This window comes from Cheilinus undulatus, linkage group 12 (genome assembly GCF_018320785.1).
Source record: "Cheilinus undulatus linkage group 12, ASM1832078v1, whole genome shotgun sequence".
NCBI classification, from domain to species: Eukaryota; Metazoa; Chordata; class Actinopteri; order Labriformes; family Labridae; genus Cheilinus; species Cheilinus undulatus.
In genome coordinates, this window is record NC_054876.1 from 1,637,449 (window position 1) to 1,657,527 (window position 20,079).

Consider the following 20,079-nt stretch of genomic DNA (forward strand, 5'->3'; position numbering starts at 1 on the left):
GCTACAATATATGCAGGAAAAAATAAATTCTACATTAAAAACACACTAAAGATAATTATTTTCAAATAAGTAAGTTAACACTCTTTCCTTCTATACAGCCTGATGAAGATCTTGGAGTGAAAATGTTGCTGTTTTTTATTGTTGGTCTTTAATGCCAATTTAATAAAGGCTTTTAAACATTTTCCTAATACTTACTTTAAAGACCCTGTATAGTGAAATCCAAAGTTTTTATCTTAACACTCTAGAAATGTTGGAATCTGGTTGCTGTTAACATGTGAAAACTCTGAGATCTACATGAGACTGAATTCTGGATTTAGGCCATTTGACCTCTTTCCTGGCTTGGTTTCATGTGGGCGGGGCCAATATGTAGACTCACGATGTCATGAGCCCACAGTAGAGAATGACCCCGCCCCTCTAACACTACAATATTGTAAGGTTTAATAATAATAAGGAATAATAATAAGATAATAAGATAATACTAAGATAATAATAATAAGGAAGCAGTCACCTGGAGCAGGGACTTCTGCTTCATTCACTGCAAAGGAATTCAGTCTTGTACTCTTGTACCGTTCTATAACGTTCATGTTTCATTGCAAAGTTATAGTTCTGCATGTTTTTTTATTGGTTCATGTTTTTAGGGGAAAATATTTTTCCAAGTATGACACCATGAGTGAGGGGGTTAATGCTGCAGACTACCCGTGTCCTGAGTGGGCATGGTTTCAGCTCATTCAACAGACACGCCCACACCATCCTGGAGCAGATTTTACTGCCTCATTTTTCATGATTTGAAGCTTCATTTTATAAACTTGGAGATGCTTTATGTGACTGAAATTTGACCTGGGGGTTCATAACACAGTGATCTATTATACCACAAACCCAACTGAAACTATACACTTATAGAACAGACATTGGGGTGTCATACAAAACATGAACCAGCTCAGAAGTTCTTCAGTTGTAAAAACAGCCTTTCAGGACACCCAACTAAACAAGACTAGGTAAAAACCTAGTATATGGATGACCGCAATGATGACTGGCAGAGTGATGTTGTCATTGTTGTTATTATTTGTTAGCCAAATTTATTGTGGCTTCTAAAATCTACATAGTTACATGCTATCCTCTCTCTCTCTGTCTCTCCTCTTAATAAAGCTCTTCTCTGCATATATATGAAATTCTACAGAGACATGTGTCAGACTTCACTGATAGAGACAGACAGTGTAACTGGAGATTAAATGTTTTTGTTTTATTTAAGTCTTTAGCCAAAGTGAGGCCCTAAGCAGGCTCTGGTAAGAGGCCCTCTAACACTACCCTTCGACATATTCACTGAACATTACTCATATAAAACTATAAAACTACTTAAAATAACCAGAAAAATACCTACTGCAATAATGAAAAATAAAAAGGTCTTGCTGCAAAGATGCAATTTTTGGTTATAATTTAGTCTACATCAATGATAACACACCAAAAACTACCACAGACCTGTGTCTTTGAAAGAAAGTCTAAAAAAAGATTATTGCTTTTAATGATAATATTCCTTGTTGGGATAACTTTTTTTATTTCCATCTGTTTTTCATTTAGAAACAATGGCCATCACTTGGGGTACCTGATTTTCATCATAACATTATTCCTGCTTTACTGAGATTTATTGGTATTCTCTTCACTATCCCTCTAGGCTAAGAGTGATCGTGATGGAAAGCCAACGCCCTTTTCAAGTGCCACATAAGCAGACACCGTCTTCACCGATCCCCTCAGTTGGTCTCCATGACAACACTGTGAGTAACAGATTCCGCTGATGCTGACAGCAAATATCCGAACTTTGACTGTGTATACCTTTTCTCTTGGATCTCTCCATACAGCTCGATCATTGTTGAGTCTTTGCTCTTCATTGGTGCCTTAGTTTGTTACTTCTATGTTTTATTACCTGCAAATCAACTTTTGCCAAGGGATTTTCTGTTCATCACTGTGTGTGAGATTTCACTGTTTGTTTGCCGTATACTGCTCCGCCTGTGACGTCATTGTCACCAGGTTCCAGCTGTTACTGTTGTGATGCAGTCGCAAGTGGACTTTTGCTGCAAACTGTCAACTACTGATTGCTGTTCTTTTCATTATTATTGCCTTAGGATTAGGGCTGGGCAATTAATCGCAAATTAGATTAAATCGCAATATGGCCTGCTGCAATTTTCAAATTGCAGAGGGTGCAATATTTGTTTCACCTGATATTTGTGTCAAAATACCAATTTAAATTGTTTTTTGCAGCAGAGACATTATGCATTACATACCATGCAATCATTCTAGTGGCATTTTTTTAGAATAGTGTACAAAACAGTCCTATTCACTTCATTTTTGCATGTTTTTCTTGTTAAATATGAGATATATTAGCATTCCTTTTAATACAGCAATTCATAGCAGATTTGCAAAATAAGTCAAAATCATTAAAATTAGATGTTTTTTTCAAATTTGTTTGGCCCTCATTTAATCTACTGTTGGGTTGCTTACAGTCTAAAATGAATTATTGTATGTTTTTGTTGGAAAATACATGAGAAAAGGAACGTAAGAAATAATCGTGTATTAAGTCACAATCAAACTATTGGGAAAAAAAAATTGCAAATAGATTATTTTCCCAAATTGTTCAGCCCTACTTTGGATGCATATATGGCCTTAAAATTTTCTACCCTGTGGTTGTATGATCTTAATCTACATGATAGTCATATGTAGGCTATACTTTTTTGTTTTCGTTTTCCTGAATTAAATAGGGCCCTCCCTTATTTCTACTGGTATTAATATTGAAATCTGAGTCTTTAATATGAGAACCATCTAAGGTGTTGCTTCACTATGCGTGTGTGTGTGTGTCTGTGTCTGTGAGTGTGTGTCTTGTCTGTCTTTTTCTTGCTCCTTACTCTTTTCACTTTATCTCTCCCCATTCGAATTTCTTTGTTTGAACTTTTATTTTCTATAAGATGCAATGATTTAGCAAAGGGTCTAAAGATTATTCACCTTAACATCCGAAGTCTTGTCTCAAAAACTGATTTATTAAGAGCCTGGGTTACTCTTTATAAACCTAATATCATTACTCTCTCTGAGACATGGCTTCATGTGAACATCACTGATGATGAAATTGAAATTGAAAATTGTGTAATATAGTGATGATAGGCCCTCTAGAGGTGGTGGTGTGGCTACTTATGTTGCTGCAAATTTAGCTTCTGACCTCATCATTCCTATTGTTGAGCCTGTTAACTTTGAATGTCTTTTTGTCAATTAACTTTAATGAAAACAAACAGTTAACAATTGGCAAGATTTACAGGCCTCCCTCAGCCCCTGCTGATTCTACAGTGTGTATTCTATCTACTATTAACTTGGGAGGCATAATGAATTAATCATTCTTGGTGACTTCAACAGTAACTGGCTTGATTGCTCCTCTCAAAAGGACAGAAACTTATTTGATAGTGCACACCTCACGCGGCTCATTAATGAACCTTCAAGAGTTGATTATAGATCGTCATCTCTGCTTGATTGGATCCTTGTCTCAAATCCTGACAGAATAGTTAAATCTGGTGTTTTGTTAGACTGCTTAAGTGATCATTCCATTATATTCTGTGTTTGGAAAATAAAAGTTCATTCAGACAATGTAAGAATATTAATGAAGACAACTTTATCAATGATTTGATTTCCATTAATTGGGATAGATTTCAGTTAATTCCATATGTTGAGGAAGCATGGGACTTCTTTAATTCTGAAGTAAATAAAATTATTGACAAACATGCTCCAATGAGGCCAATGACCTGGCCGTAAGATTTGTTAAGATATTAGAATGAGCTGAGCTTGAACTATATGATGTTTTTCAAAGAAAATGATGAATTATGATTGGCTGTTTGGGTATTTATCTCTCACATTGGGACATTTACTGCAGTTCTGCAGTTTTATTAACATAAAAGAGAGGCTTTCTAATTTTTTTCCACTCATTATTAATTCTTGAGCTAAAGGGGGAGGGGCCTCATAGTGGTCTTTGCCCTGGGCCTCCAAATGACTGAAACCAGCCCTGCCTCACACCTGTAGCTCTCCAGACACATCGTTTCAACCTGCCTCATTTGGGAGCTTTGGTTTTATATTTCTGCTCTTTTGACAGTATTATCAGTAGTACATTAAAGATCAAACAAAATCCCCACTTCTGGACAAGTTTCACTAGATATTATGTTATCTCCACGTGTGACCTGTGTGTGTTATGCCTCTGATGACGAACATCAGCACAATCAGCATAAAATATGAATATGAGAGAGCATTGGCAGGAAGTGACTGGAGAAATGTGAATACAAGATAGCACAGCTCAATGAATGAAGTTACTGAAGAAACACAACACTAGCAGACTTTCTCTGCTCTACTTCTCTGACACATGCTCCTCTCTGACGGCAATAATATATGGATTAAAAAAAATAAAGGTTTCAGTTTAAGCCTGTCTTCTTTGTGTGGGTAACAGATTTATTGATGTGACCTACAATAAATCCTTACTGATGACAGTGTTTACCTTCATGAAGGAGTTTTTTTTCTCAAGTATGCCTTAAAAAAGCTGCAACAGGTCACTAAAGAGCCAAATGCAGTTCGAGAGCCGCAGGTTGAGTATCACTGCTCGAGAAGTTTTACTTTGCAAATTACAGACGTTTGATTTCGTACAGGATTAAAATTATTACAAATGACCAGAGATTCGTGAGTAATTCCAGTCTGTATGAAAAGGCCATAAGACCTGCTAAAAGTAGATCTTGAGGCTGCTGTCCCAGAAGATTGATCCCCCTCCTTCCTCTTTAAGTTTGAATTATGGGAAGGAGAACTCACTAAAGCCTCACTACACCATACACACATCAGGACCATCTTAGAGGTCACGTATAATGCAAGATATACTTTTTCAGGCTTTTCTAACAAAAATATGTGCCCCTGGCCTGTCCACAATCCCCCCAAGAATCAGAAAAATACCCCCCCACCCTCCCTTCTCCACCTTTTGGAAAATGTGTGCTTAAGCCATTCTCAGATTTTCCCCTCAATATGTGGAGTTGAGTTCAAGTATCCTTTACCAGGGGTCTTGACCCAGCACCAGCAGTACTGCAGACATTGTGAGGGTTTGTTGTGGTGAAGAAGTAGCTGAGCCAAGGGTAAAGATGGTGACTTACCGGTTGACCTACCTCTGCAGATACAAGCGGCAGAAATGAGTTTTCTCCAGAGGATGTCTGGGCTCAGCCTTAGAGATAAGATGAGGAGCTCAGACATCCAGAGGAAACTAAAAGTGGCACCGCTGCTCCTTTGCTTTAAAAGGAGCCAGTTGAGATAGTTCAGGCATCTGATCAGGATGCCTCCTGGGCGTCTCCCTTGGAGGTCTTCCAGGAAAGTCCAGCAGGGAGGAGACCTCTGGGGTGACTCAGAACATGCTGGAAGGATTATACACTGCCTGGTCAATAAAAAAGTCGCCACCAAAAAAAGGTCACACACTCTAATATTTCGTTGGACCGCCTTTAGCTTTGATTACAGCACACATTCGCTGTGGCATTGTTTGGATAAGCTTCTGCAATGTCACAAGATTTATTTCCATCCAGTGCTGCATTAATTTTAATATTGATGATGGAGAGTTTGACCACTGCACAAAGCCTTCTCCAGCACATCCCAAAGATTCTCAGTGGGGTTAAGGTCTGGACTCTGTGGTGGCCAATCCATGTGTGAAAATGATGTCTCATGCTCCCTGAACCACTCTTTCACAATTTGAGCCCGATGAATCCTGGCATTGTCATCTTGGAATATGCCCGTGCAATTAGGGAAGACAAAATCCATTGATGGAATAACCTGGTCATTCAGTATATTCAGGTAGTCAGCTGACCTCATTCTTTGGGCACATAATGTTGGTGAACCTAGACCTGACCAACTGCAGCAACCCCCCAGTTAAATCCAGGTGGCGACTTTTTTTTTTTTTTTTGCCCCGGGAGTGTATATCCTGTCTGCTCTGGGAACGCCTTGGGATCCCCCAGAAGGAATGGAAAGTGTCGCTGGGGGGAAGGGTTTGACTCCAGTCTGCTGATCAGCAGAAGAAGATTGATGGTCTTTGCCTAATAAAGAAAAATATTCATGAGAAATTATGTAACTGGAAAAATAAGCTAATTTACACACAATGATGCAGTCTTGTAATGTTTTTAAATCATTGTTGTTTTGCCTATGAGGAGAGTAAATACAGCACTGAAAGCATTGTTCTCACTCAGTTTTACATTTCTCCACAGGTTGTAGAAAATGACAACAGCAATAGCTTTGCTGCCCTCGGTCGTCCTTTCACCATGGGGATGCTCTACGATGCTCGCAATGATGAGCTGATTCCAGGTAAGTCTTCATCTGAACTGCTCAATTGATTTCATTGCTATAAGCCAGAAATGCAATCTCTACATACCTGTGATCCCATAAACTAAAATTCCCAAATCAATCTAGTTTTTCTCCTCTTAAACTGGCTAAACAGTACTTTATCTTTAAATGACTGCCAATTCTGCTGTCACACTCCAGGTCCAGATTTTTTAACAACCAAATCAAACCAATCCTCTCCAGTACGCTCACATTCATGTTTTGAAGAACGTAGGCAGTGTTAATTTCGTCGACTAAAACTATGACTAAAACTAGACTAAGACTAACAAAAATAGATCTGTGATGACTAAAACTAGACTAAGACTAACAAAAATACATCTGTGATGACTAAAACTAGACTAAGACTAACAAAAATACATCTGTGATGACTAAAACTAGACTAAGACTAACAAAAATACATCTGTGATGACTAAAACTAGACTAAGACTAACAAAAATACATCTGTGATGACTAAAACTAGACTAAGACTAACAAAAATACATCTGTGATGACTAAAACTAGACTAAGACTAACAAAAATAGATCTGTGATGACTAAAACTAGACTAAGACTAACAAAAATACATCTGTGATGACTAAAACTAGACTAAGACTAACAAAAATAGATCTGTGATGACTAAAACTAGACTAAGACTAACAAAAATAGATCTGTGATGACTAAAACTGACAAAAACTAAGTTTAGTTTTCATCGAGGTGACTAAAACTAGACTAAAATGTACTGTAGTTTTTGTCAGACATTAAAAATCCATGATATTTCTCCACTGTGGGTAAATCTGTCAAAAACAATGCAGCTGTATCTATTCTGCCTCTCAGCTGTAGAAAGCAGAGGTTTAGCAGAGTGTAGAGAACACACTACCATGATTTGGTACCAGAATTAGGCAAGAAAATAAATGCTTGGACTAAAAGTAAAGACTAAAATGTGAGGACTTTTTATGGACTAAAACTGTTTTGAGTTTTCATCAACTAAAACTAGACTAAAACTAAAAGGGTAGAGATGACTAAAATGGGACTAAAACTAAAATTAAAAATAGCTGCCAAAATTAACACTGAATAAAGGGATTTTATTTGCTTATGCACAACACTGACTCCCACTGGCCAAGTCACTGAAGAGCAAAACTTTTATAAGACAGAACTTACCACAATATCAAACATGTCTGGAATTGTCATAACGCCCAGACTGAAGAAAGACCACCTTAAAACAGCTAAAATCGAGTCTTATGACTACCTTACACCTGACGACTGAGACAAAGAGAGTGTGCAAGACTCGCGTGATTTAAATCTGACTTTGAAATTTTGTCTGCAACTTTGAAATTGATGGAAATGTCGTTAGGTGTAGGGCCGCCTTAGAGGGATTATAAAATAGGATAACGCCATAGTTGCAGCAGTTGAGCAGCTCTTTACATCAATAATAATGGCAAAGGTAATGAGACTGATATTGATAATTCTAGCAGTCAGTGTCAGATAAGTCCCCTCCATCTATGAGCTCTATGAGACTGTGACCAGTAGATGGTTTCAAAGGAGGCTCTAGCTGTCACAGAAGGCAGGCAGGCAAAATCCAAAAACAAAAGGAGAAGGACCCAAAATGCAGATAAACTAAAACTGATTTAATAAAACTAAAGAACTCCTGAAAACTAAAACACTGGAAACAAAGTCTATGAAACAAAACAAAATCCACAGGAGCACGAGGAATAACAACAGGAGTAGCAATGAGGGATGACATCTAATGAACCGACAATGACACAGAGAGACACAGAGCTTAAATACACAGGGAGTGATTAACAATGGAGGACAGGTGTGGACAATCAGACACAGGTGAAAGTAATCAACGAGGAGGGAAACTAAAGCAGGAAGCAAAACTAGAATCACACACAAGGGAAGGCAAACTACAAAATAAAACAGGAAACATGGAACATACACAAGAAGCACACAAGGACTGAAAGACAAAACTAAACTAGAAGCTGAACAAAGGAAACACAGGAGGATACAAAGAACCAAACACAAGGAGGGAAACTAAAACACAGGGAGGAAAACTGAACATGAAACACAGGGAGTAAATCTAAACATGGAATAACGAAACAAGAAGCACAGGGAATAAACTACACAAGAAACACAGGGAATGTAAAACGAACATGAAGCAGGGAATTAATAAACATGAAACAGGAGGAGCAAAACTAGACATGAAACAAGGAATAAACTAGACATGAAATACAAGGAGTAACTAAACATGAACATGAACTAACATAAGGCACAAAATACACAGAAACACAAGGACTACAAGAAACACCTAAGAACTAAACACCAGAAATATACAAACTAGAAAAACCTAAGTACAATGTAAAACTAGAAACATGGAAATCACAGAACAAACAAGGAAAACAGGAGGGATCAAGGACTAAACTGAACAATACAGAATAAACACAGGAAAACACTAGAGAATCTCAAAAACATAACAAATCAGAACCTGGATCATGACACTAGCTCTCTGCCCACATACTTCTGGAGATTGTTTGGTTGCTAGTAGGGGTGGGAATTGATAAGATTCTATCAATATCAATGCTGTTATCAATTCTTCTTATCAATTTGATTCTTGATCATTTCCCTTATCAATTCCTACCTGTGAATTTTCTTTTTGGATTACTAAAAACGTTTAAACTTATCTTTACCTGTTTAATGTGACATATAGATGAGATTATTCACTGCTTTGTGCACTAAAGTATTCTGTAGCTTTTTATAAGATCGCCGTGAAGTAAACAGTCAGCAGGACGGAGCTCACCACTGAAGCACAACGTGGACATAAATAATATTAAAGTCCAATCTTTTTTCTGTTAAAAATCCCACAGAACATTACTTTACATTCCCAGATTCTATGATAGCCTATTAGATTTGGAATATCACGTCTCATCTTCCTGGAAGAGGGGAGGGGAGGGAGGAAAAAGAGCGCATGTCCGTGTCATTGAAAGAGAAATAGAAACTTTATTTGATCCACTGCTATGATTTAACCTGATTTACTTGTATAATTCACTTCTCTCGCCCTTATAAATGTCTCCTTATGAACGTGTTTTATCTTAGATTCAAAGCATTTTGATAAAGGATTAGATGAAGCGCTGCAGAAGCACCCGCTCCGCTCGTTGTGCGTATGCACGCACGCCGACAGGTGCTTGTTTAATGTGTCTTTAAACACCTTGCAGCGATACTGTATAGCCCGGTAAGTGTTTTATTTTCTCAGCTTCTCTGTACAGCTGACTGTCACATGCAATGCTTGTGTTTTATGGCACGCGGAGGGGAGGCATCGATAAGGGAATCATTAAGAGAAAACATAAATGATGTTGATGGATCGAGCTAATTGGAACCGGTTCCCACCCCTAGTTACTAATCTTTCTTCATCCAGTGACTGATGTTTTCTCAATCCTCCAGGTCTGACACTGTGGGATAGTACAATTCTTGAGACGAAAACAGTTGAAACTCCTCACCCCACCAGTTCCTTTGAAGTCTCTGCATCTGACTCAATCGAGTCCAAGTCCTCTTTGATGGATATCAATGCTTCTCTGGAGGCCAGCTTTATGGGCGGACTGATCAAAGTGGGAGGGTCTGCCCATTATCTGAACGATAGAAAGCAATTCAAGAATCAGAGCCGGGTGACCTGTCAGTACAATGTTACCACCTGCTTCAAACAGCTGTCTCTGGCTGACTTGAGGACCATGAATAAAGAGCAGACAGAACTTATCAAGAAGGGCCTTGCAACACACGTTGTAACAGGCATCCTCTACGGGGCAAACAGTTTTTTTGTGTTTGACAGTGAGAAGCTTGACAGCAGCACCAAACAGGAGATCCAGGGCAAGATGGAAGCTGTGATAAAGATGATACCCGGTATCAAGTTTGGAGGGGAGGCTGGTGTCAAGTTGACAAATGAAGAAAAGAAACTGACTGATACATTCTCCTGCAAATTCTATGGTGACCTGGTTCTTGAACGCAACCCTACAACATTTGTAGAGGCAGTGAATACATATGCAGAACTTCCAAAGCTGATAGGACCAAACGGAAAGAACTGTGTTCCTCAGAGGGTCTGGCTGTTGCCACTGAAGAATCTGGAGTCCAGTGCTGTCCAGCTGCAGTGTGAGATCAGTCAGGAACTCTTGAGGGAGATGCAGGATGCCCTGGAAGATTTGACACAAGTAGGAATGAGGGTTAATGAGGCTCTGGATGATGAAGATGTGAAGCGCTTCCCACCAATTCAAGAGAAGTTACACCGTTTCCAAAAACTGAGTGACTTGTATGCGTCTAACATCAAGAGGATGGTTGCAGAGAAACTGCCCCTCATACGTGGAGGTGAAGAAGATGAGAAATCAATAAAGCAAATGTTTGAAGACAGAGCAAAGTCCCCCTTCAGTCATGAACGTCTCAGCAAGTGGATGGACGGTAAAGAGAGAGAAATCAATGTCATCAAGTCCTGCTTGGCCCTAATGAAGGGAGCCAAACCAGAGATCCAAGTCGTCCCAAATCAATCTGCTGTAGAAAGAGCGGTTATCAAGGCTGGTAGTCAGGAGGCCCTGTGTTATGTTTTCACATCCCTGCACAGCCCTGACCCTGGCCTTGAAGCAATGACCGACTTCTTGGATTCAGCTGAAAAAGAAAATGCAGAAGAGGACCCCTGGTACTATTCAGAAACAGTTGTTAGAAGGATGAGGAGTATGGCCAGGTTTTTTAAGAGTGTGCAGTTTCCTCACAACTTCAGCATCCTTCTGATAACAGCTATAGCAGATGAGAATCACAAAGGAGCAACCATCTACAGGCTCAAAGCAGGCATCCTGAAACCAGAGCCTGAAAAGCTTGATGTGGATGGTGTGAAGAACAGAGGAGACTTCGCCATGTGTGAGTACTTTTTAAAACAGTTTGAGAAGTAATAACGAAACAGTCTTCTCTATAAACAGTGCTTAACAAATTTATTAGACCACCACCCAAAGTCAGGTTTATGCCACAGCTGCCCTAAATTAACAGCATTGGTAATTACCAAAATCATTTTTGATGTTTCTGCAATGGTTAATACACCAATATGTAGAAGCTCTTTAACCCAAATGATATGTTTAATGCTAAAATAGAATTATTATTGTTATACTGTACATGAATTATCAAATTTACTGATTTACAAAAAAACTGAAAAAATAGTAAAGCACATTATTATTTCTCGATTAATATGTGAAATTATAGTTATTTACTGTCATTCCTGAACAGAAAAATAAGTTTTAGTGGTTGAATGTTATGCTTGATTCATTTCTGACTTCTCAGAGAAGCCCAGTGAGCCGGCTCAAATTTGGGTGAATTCAGTTTGAAATTCCTCATTCCTGTTCAAAATGGTAAAACGTGGAGAGCTGACTGAAAATGAAAGAGTCCGCATTCAGGGTTCCTACAGTTTAAGGCAAGTTAAATTCAAGACTTTTTCAGACTTTTTTAATGCCATTTGAGATCAAATTTAAGAGCGATTTCACAACAAACATAAATGGCCTCGCACACATTGCCTGGTACCCAGGGCCGCCCCTGGCAGAAGTGAGGCCCTAAACAGACTCTGATATAGACTCTGATATAAGGCCCCCAAACACCCCTCCCCACACACACACACACACCCACCATCTCAGTATTACAATAACACATACAGAGTCTGTGCAAATTGCAGTTTTGCCTGAGTTAGTTGAAATTGAAACTTCATCAAAGACAGCACTCCCAAAACTACCACAGGTCTGTGTCTTTCAGCAAAACTAACCTCTATCTGAAAAAAAGTTACCAAAAATGATCATTGCTTTCAATGATCACATTCCTTGTTGCAATAATAAAGATAATATTTTAATGTCTATCTGACTTTTTAGTTGTTATCTTTATCATGACATTAATCCCACATTTTTAGCTCTGTTTTATTGGGGGTTTTCCCTCAGAATTAAACTAGCATAAACCAGTGATCTAGCCCCCTCATCCTCCCTCAAACACACCCCTGGACCCCTCATCTTCCCTCACAGACAGCAGCTCATCCGTTTTGCTTCTGTATCTTCCTCACTATAGTTCTGTGTCATCATAAGTAGGCTTTATTTTATTAAATCACCATAAAATATACGTTGTCTTTATCTGTTTTCCCCTGCGATCTGATTTTAAAACAGCTGATCAGCGCGAGGAAGTTCTACGACGTCAGCTAACTCCTGGTCAGAACCAGCACAGGAGCTTTACGGAGTTTTACCATAAAGTCACAAACTAAAGGATAGCTGACTTTTGACAAGAGAGGTTGCAGAATGACGGGTGGATATAAAGGACAGACGTTTTGAGAGTTTCTGTGCTGCAAGCGTCAGGAGAGAGAGAGAGCAGGAGAGGGAGAGCAAGCGCACTCTGCATGCACCTCATTGATCACAGATGGCCCTGATCTCACAAAATGGATATCTTGAGGGTTGACGTAACGGCCAGGTAAAGTTTCCGTTTGGTCAACATTGTATATACATTACCTCAATAATATTTGTCATACAAACACTGGACTGACGTGCAGAGAGAGAGAGAAAAAAACACTCAAAGTGAGCCCCCCCCCCCCACACAATGTTGAGGCTATACACGCTCTGCATAGGCAGGGGCGGGCATGCTGGTACCGCTTTCAGCCATGAAGAAAAATCTTGGTTGGACAGCCAATTTTTGTTCAATTTACATTTTGCCATGTTTTCCAAAGTTGCTACATGAATGATGTGCATCTGCTCTCCGAGTCCCGGCTGCAACCACATCACTATTTTGTTGTTTTGTTACCACAAGAGTCATTATTTAAAAAAAATAAATGTTACCATTTATTTTGAGATTTGAGACTATTTACAATCATAAAGTCCTACTTTTCATGTGTTAACATGTTTTAAGACATTTGAAAGATTGATTTAAGACGTTTTAATGCCAATTAAGGCCTTATTTTTAGATTCATGAATTCAATGCCTTTAAGACTTTTTAACGATCCGCGGGAACCCTGACATTAAAGCACTTCATGATGCTGGATGGTCTCTGAGACAGGTGGTCTAATAAATTTGTTAAGTACTGTATATCCTCTTATCAACCCTAGTTTAATTTCACACATTTAATTGCTGCCTCAGGTCATGACACTTAGCTTTGATATCATTTATGTGTTAGAACTTCAGACATTCTCAGTTTAAAATGTGTTTAAAATATTCCAAAGCTGAATCATGCCTTTTTTTTACTCCTCCACCAGCCTTCACTGATCTCACCCTGGACCCAGACACAGCAAACAAGAATCTTACTGTGGACCAGCAGGAAGGATGGAAGGCAACATATGGACCAGCTCAGACATATCGTGACCTGCCTCAGAGATTCAATCATCTTCCTCAGATTTTGTGTAAGGAGGGGCTGACTGGGTGCTGTTACTGGGAGGTGCACATGACCCTTAGTAAAGAAATCCTTTTAGTAGGTGTTTGCTACAAAGGGATGCCCAGGAAAGGGAAAGGAGATGATGCCAAGCTTGGTGCGAACACCATGTCCTGGTGTTTGGGATTCAAATCCACCAAATCAGGAGCTGAAGTCACTGCACACCACAATAAGAAGCAGAAAAAGCTCAGTGAAGTCCCTAAACTCAAACAGGTGGGGGTGTATCTCGACTTCGCTGCTGGCACTCTGTCTTTTTATGGGTTGTTAGACTCAGAAGTCCGTCACCTGCACACCTTTAGTGCCACTTTCTCAGAGGCAGTTTACCCCGCCTTTTTTCTTCCGGAGAAACCCTGTCAAGTAAAAGTAAACTTCTAAAGTCCCAAAAACCAAAGAGAAGCAGTACTTTTGTAAACAACAAATCAGGTGTTTTAAATCTCTGTATTGGATCTGACATAATATGAACACAATGGAGTTCAATTTGAAATCAGACACTGCATAAAAATCCAACATGCATCCAAATTCATTTTCTTGCTAATCTTTAACATTACCAGGACTGTAATTTTCCAAAAAGTCACTCGGCTCCCATCATTTAAGCCTCTTCTTTTGCTTTTTATTCCTTTAATGATAGAGGAGGACAGTAGATTGAACCAGAAACAGGGATGACAGAGTGGGGGAGGGACATGCAGGTGAGGCCTCGCCACTAGGGGCACACTCACGCTAGGCCATCTGTGCCTGTTAAATGACATCTTTATCAATGTTTTTGGAAGCAGCCATTTTTATCCTTAAAGGACTTCACATTAGAAAACTGAAGTGATATCAGAGGGTTAACCTTTATTGGCCTGTGTAATCGTTCATTAGAAATAAAACATCATTTTTCCATGTTAATAGATTTTTTTATTTTTCAAAGTAGTTTGATGGTTGTGACAAAAGGAAGTGTGTTAGATTTTGTCATCTAGTTATTCAGAAATGTATCAGGACAGTTATTGAGTTTTTGGGGATTATTAAAGTGTGATTTTGGTGTCTGTTGTTTTGGGAGTTTGAGTTATTTTGGGATTATTACAGTGTGACTATTTTTTACTTCGATTTTATTAACGTTGTCGATGGGTTTATTTGTAAACTGATGAAAGATTTGATGTGACTTATTTTACCAGGTTCTTATCAGTCATTATATTGAGTCATTGCTGTTTCTGAGGGTCTAAGGTGAATGTTTTTTTTCTTATTATTTTAACACTGTCTCAGGCAGTTTTAGCCTCTGCTGTTTTTGTGTATTGGATTGTGGAGGTTTGTGTTTTGTGAATCCATCAACTAAATAAATGTCAGTTTTCCTATCAATACTGGGTATGTTACTGTTTCTTATCATAGTCTGTAGCACAAAATATGAAAAAAAATGTCATGAAGATTAAAATTGAGAACACCAGACTAACATTTAATCATGAAATCAGGAGCCTAACATGATCTAACCCTGTGTAGTCCATGATGAGTTCCATCAGAATTTCTTAAAATCAGCTGTAGAGAGAGCATTTAGACGAATGTCTTACCCAAGTTACTGTTTTTTTTTAAAAAACTCTGCCTCTTGTACCCCCTAAGAAAATGTTGACAACTCTAGATTGCCTCATTTCAAGATTTATATGTCAGGGCGGGTGAGTCATTTAGAAAGTTTTACAGTACCTGAACAACATGGAGGATGGGGACTCTCCAAGCTCAGGCTCTACTGGTTGCCCTGCCTTTTCCCTGCAAAATAAGTGCACGCATTTATTCCTTAAACCTCCATAACACATAATGTACATGATTTTTTTCATTGCATGTTGGTTATGTTAGTGAAAATGTAGGTTGTATACGCAGCAACAACTGTTGCCAGTGGGAAACTGCATGGTTGAAATCTACACAAGTTCTTCAATTTGAGCTATCGACACATAAACAATCAGGGTAAAACTAACATGTGGAACATATTATAACTAGGAATGGCTACAATTGTTTCCAAATTGTTATTAAATACACCATATTTCCAAAAGTATTCGCTCACCCGCCTTAACTCTCATATGAACTTCAGTTACATCCCATTCTTAATCCAGAGGGTTTAACATGACGTCGGTCCACCCTCTGCAGCTATAACAGCTTCAGCTCTTCTGGGAAGGCTTTCCACAAGGTTTAGGAGTGTGTTTATGGGAATTTTTGACCATTCTTCCAGAGGCACATTTGTGAGGTCACACACTGATGTTGGACCAGAAGGCCTGGCTCTCAGTCTCTGCTCTAATTCATCCTAAAGGTGTTCTGTGGGGTTGAGGTCAGGACTCTGTGCAGGCCAGTCAAGTTGATCCACACCAAACTCTCTCATCCATGTCTTTATGGACCTTGGTTTGTGCACTGGTGTACATGTAACCCTGCTGTGTCTTTCTGCTGGACTGTGAAGGATGTGTCTCTGTCTCTCAGTGTTTATGGTGTAGGAAGGCCACGACCACACAGAAGTTGCTCTCACTCTGGCTCGCTCTTTAATCCTGGTGCAAAAACATCAGTACACACACATCAGTACTGCATCGTGCATCTGCATGGGTTCATATCTGTACAACACAAACAAAAGAATCACCGTGTGTAACGCAGGGATGATGGCCATGAGCAAGGCAGCCGACAAGGTAAGCTAGTTAGCGTTAGCTTGGCAAGTAAACAGAAAGCAGCTCCTGAATACAGTTACTATTTCTCACACTATGTTCTCATCATGTTTACAGTCAAAATACATGTTAGTAAAAGTCTGTAGAACAGTTTTAAAGCATTTAACAAGTTAGCATCGATCTCAGCATTAGATGCACACACCCACCTTCAGCAGAGGAGCAGTTTCCTTTGCTGAGAATTGTACGGTGGCCTGCTTGGAGCCCTACGGCTGCAGTAGCATGATTTATCCACCAGGTGGCGACAAAGTGACATAAATATGGCAAGAACATTAATTTTGGAGAAATTCAACAATTAGTGCATTTTTAACTCTGTTACACACAGTCATGTTGGAGCAGGAAGGGGCCATCCCCAAACTGTTCCTACAAAGTTGGGAGCATGGAATTCTCCAGAATCTCTTGGTATGCCGAAGCATTCAGAGTTCCTTTGACTGGAACTAAGGGGCCAAGCCCAGCTCCTGAAAAACAAGCCCACACCATAATCCCCCCTCCACCAAACTTTACACTTGGCACAATGCAGTCAGACAAGTACCGTTCTCCTGTGCTAAGTTTTTTTAATTTCATATTTTATTACTGGTGAAGTGAGGTTGACAGTTTATAGTTAAATGTCGACCCTGTCAGGCCCTCAGGTTAGTCCTGAATCCAGAATCCGGCCCCTGATGTGATTGAGTTTGACACCCCTGTCTTAGATAAATGCAAAAAGAAATAAACAAAAAAACAATTGGGCCGTGCTGATCACAGCATGGTAATGTAATTTTTAAAGTAATTTAAAAAATCAGATTTTTTTTTTTTTTCTTTCTTTCTATTTTTAAGAAAGTATGTACGGAGGAGGATTAGGGACGTTTAACAAAAAATTTGGTATGCATTTCTTTTAATTCTAAGAAAAATGATGAATTTTGACTTTTTCTTAGAATTAAAAAAAAATTATAATAATTTTTAATGGCCATAATACTCTTTCACATCTCTACACTCACTGCAGTGAAAAAAAAAACTTTAAACATTGTTCTAAAAATACCATTTTTAGCATTTTTGTGAACAAATTACTATCTCTAACACCAATTAATTCTTTTTATCTGCTTTATTTAAAAAAAGCAGAGCCTCAATTGTAAACTTTGTCACCAGATTCCTACCCTACCTATGAAATGTTAGTGAAAATGTAAACCTTAGATGTTTAAGGAGGCAGAAGTGAAAATTACTGGACATCATTTAAGAAAAAAAGATGTTATCAATGAAGTATTTATTTAGGTTGAACAACATTATTGTGCCTGAATGATGTATAGATTTTTTGGCATTGTTAATTCACATTTTTATTTTAAAGTGCACAGAAATATCGATTAAACTGTCTGATATGTAAATAAATTGAAGGGAAGTGCCCATCCCTCGTCCATCCTTTATTTGGGCTAAGGGCCGGATTTTAAACATGACTGGCTCCGCCCCTGATGTGCACTCATGGTAACCAATCAGACAGAAGTAGGGTAGCTTTGCCTATGTAAATGATAAACACTCCCTCCAAAAGTATTGGAGCAGTGAGGCCAGTTAGTTTATTATTGCTGTAGACTGAAAATATTCTGATCTGACATCAAAAGATGAATTTGAGTTTCCACCGTAGGGTGGTGGCGTTACCGGAGCCCAAACTTAAACTCCATTTTTGTCTATTTTTTTGCTGTGAATTTACACCAATATTGCCTTATAACATTAAAGTGTTTCTGTCAATCTTCACCATATTTCACAGAGATAATCACACAGTGGGCCGAAATAAATCCATACATCAATATCATTGCTCTGTCACAGCGCCCCCTTCTGCCACATGATGACTGGAGAGGAATGATTTGGTTTGATTGTTGACTAATGATTCTAAGATTTTCGCTAGACAGGACAGTTTGGAAAAGGGCCGATAGTTATTGAGATCGGTTTTATCCCCACCCTTGTGTAGTGGGAGTGCATGTGCAGTCTTCCAGACCTGGCGGAAAACCCCCGTGGAAATAGAAAGATTAAACAAATGTGCAACTTGCTCTGCAATAATTGGTGCACAGAGTTTTAGGAAAAAAGGATCAATTTTATCTTGGCCAGTTGTTCTCCTGCAGTCTATACGTTAAAATGCATCTCTGACAGCAGAGGAAGTAAAGGGCTGCAAACTAAATAGAGAGATAGGTTTTGTGGAGGGAGCATGAGATGGTGGCTGACTGTTTAAAGCAGAACCGGAGTAAACGGTGTCAAACTGGTTACCAGCAGCAGCAGAGTGAGTGTTAAAAGCTTGGCAGATCTGTTCCAGTTATTATATATAATACATGAAGGAATAGATGATATTGGGTTATTTTTGATTACATTAACAGCTTTCCAGAACTTTGATGGGTCATTATAAGCATTAGAAACAATATCTATATATCAATTAACTTTGGCTTTCCTCAGTGAAGAGGTGCATTTGTTTCTCAGCTGTTTAAAAGTCAGCCAGTGCTCTGTACTCCCTGTTCGCTTTGCCAAAGCCCAGGCTTTATCCTTTTCCTTAAACATTAAGGATAGGTCTGTGGTGAACCATGGGCTACGTCTGTCTGAACTTTTTAAAAGGAGCATGTTCATCTGTGGTAGTAAGCAAAGTGAGAAATACTTAAAAGCCTCTTCCATATTCAGTATTTCTGTTGTCCGATTTATGTTGCTGTTTATAATGTCTTGTAGAAAAGCCTGCTCATTGAAATTTTTAAAATTTCTTTTAAAAACAATCTTTGTGCTTGACTTGTTGGTTTTAGCACCCCCTAACTAGTGCCCTGCACAGGTCTATTATCTGGGCCTGAGTCTGGCCCTGGCCCAAGGGGGTGGAGCCCCAGCCTGCAAGAGGGTCTGGCTGCAGCCCTCGAGCAAACCTCTATGCTGGGGCGTTCGGCTGGAGACCTCTAAGGTGGGGCGAAACCTCTTTGCTGGGGCGTGACGTCATTGCCCAAGCCTATGCTTGGGCGTGCAGGTGGTAGCTGTTGTTAGCATGACCTAGCATGACTACATCGCTGTGCTTATGAGACATTAGCATAGCCCCGTACGCTGGGGTGAAGCCCAAGCTTACAGGGCGAGGAAATCCGACTTGAGTTTCTCAGACTGTTGATGCCTGAGGTCGTTGGTGCCAGTGTGAATTACAACAGTAGAGAGAGATGGGTGATGACGTAGCAGCTGGTGGGTGGAGTTGTTTATGTCACTGACGAGAGCACCTGGATGGCATGATGTGGTGCACCTGCCTGACCATGGACGATCCCACAACAAGTACAGATGGAGGGCAGGAATTGTTGTCCACCAAAGCTGCCCGGTGGGATGTTTTCTGGTGTGTAGAGGCGGGAAGAGAAAGTCCGTAATGAGGCTCGGGCCGTGTATGGAGGTTATAGCTGCAGCGGAGGTGTCAGCGCCGGAGCGTCTCCTCGAGCAGTTGGCAGCCTGGCCGTGCACGAGCTGCGGAGGGAAGGCTGGCACAGGGAACTGGACACGCTGATCCAGCAGTGGAAACTTCTGCTCGTCAAGGATGTCTATCTTGGGCTTCAGGGCTTGAAACTTGTTCTCCAGGTGGCGAGGCTCCAGTGCAAGGCAAGAAGGTGTGCGTTTGCTCCACAGCTTACCTCCTTTTACCAGCGACCATGGCTCAGGTGTTGAGCAAGCCTGGGATTTGGGCTTTG

General features: G+C 39.7%; 1 protein-coding gene across 1 annotated transcript; it reads left to right on the plus strand.

Moving 5' to 3' along the window:
* Positions 1-5,921: 5,921 nt before the first annotated feature.
* On the plus strand, positions 5,922-20,056 carry LOC121519181 (stonustoxin subunit beta-like). The gene is made up of 5 exons (XM_041802009.1): positions 5,922-6,342; positions 9,792-11,246; positions 13,594-14,123; positions 16,211-16,396; positions 19,742-20,056. The coding sequence occupies exons 1-5, from the start codon at positions 6,156-6,158 to the stop codon at positions 20,054-20,056; spliced, it is 2,673 nt and encodes an 890-aa protein (XP_041657943.1). The 5' UTR covers positions 5,922-6,155.
* Positions 20,057-20,079: the final 23 nt, after the last annotated feature.

Excerpts from the sequence above, each read along its gene's own strand:
- LOC121519181 (XM_041802009.1), top strand. The coding sequence starts at position 6,156 with ATGTTTTTAAATCATTGTTGTTTTGCCTATGAGGAGAGTAAATACAGC. Across the intron at positions 6,343-9,791 it reads CAATGATGAGCTGATTCCAG|GTCTGACACTGTGGGATAGT; the intron begins GTAAGTCTTCAT and ends TCAATCCTCCAG. Across the intron at positions 14,124-16,210 it reads TTCCGGAGAAACCCTGTCAA|GAAGGCCACGACCACACAGA; the intron begins GTAAAAGTAAAC and ends TTTATGGTGTAG.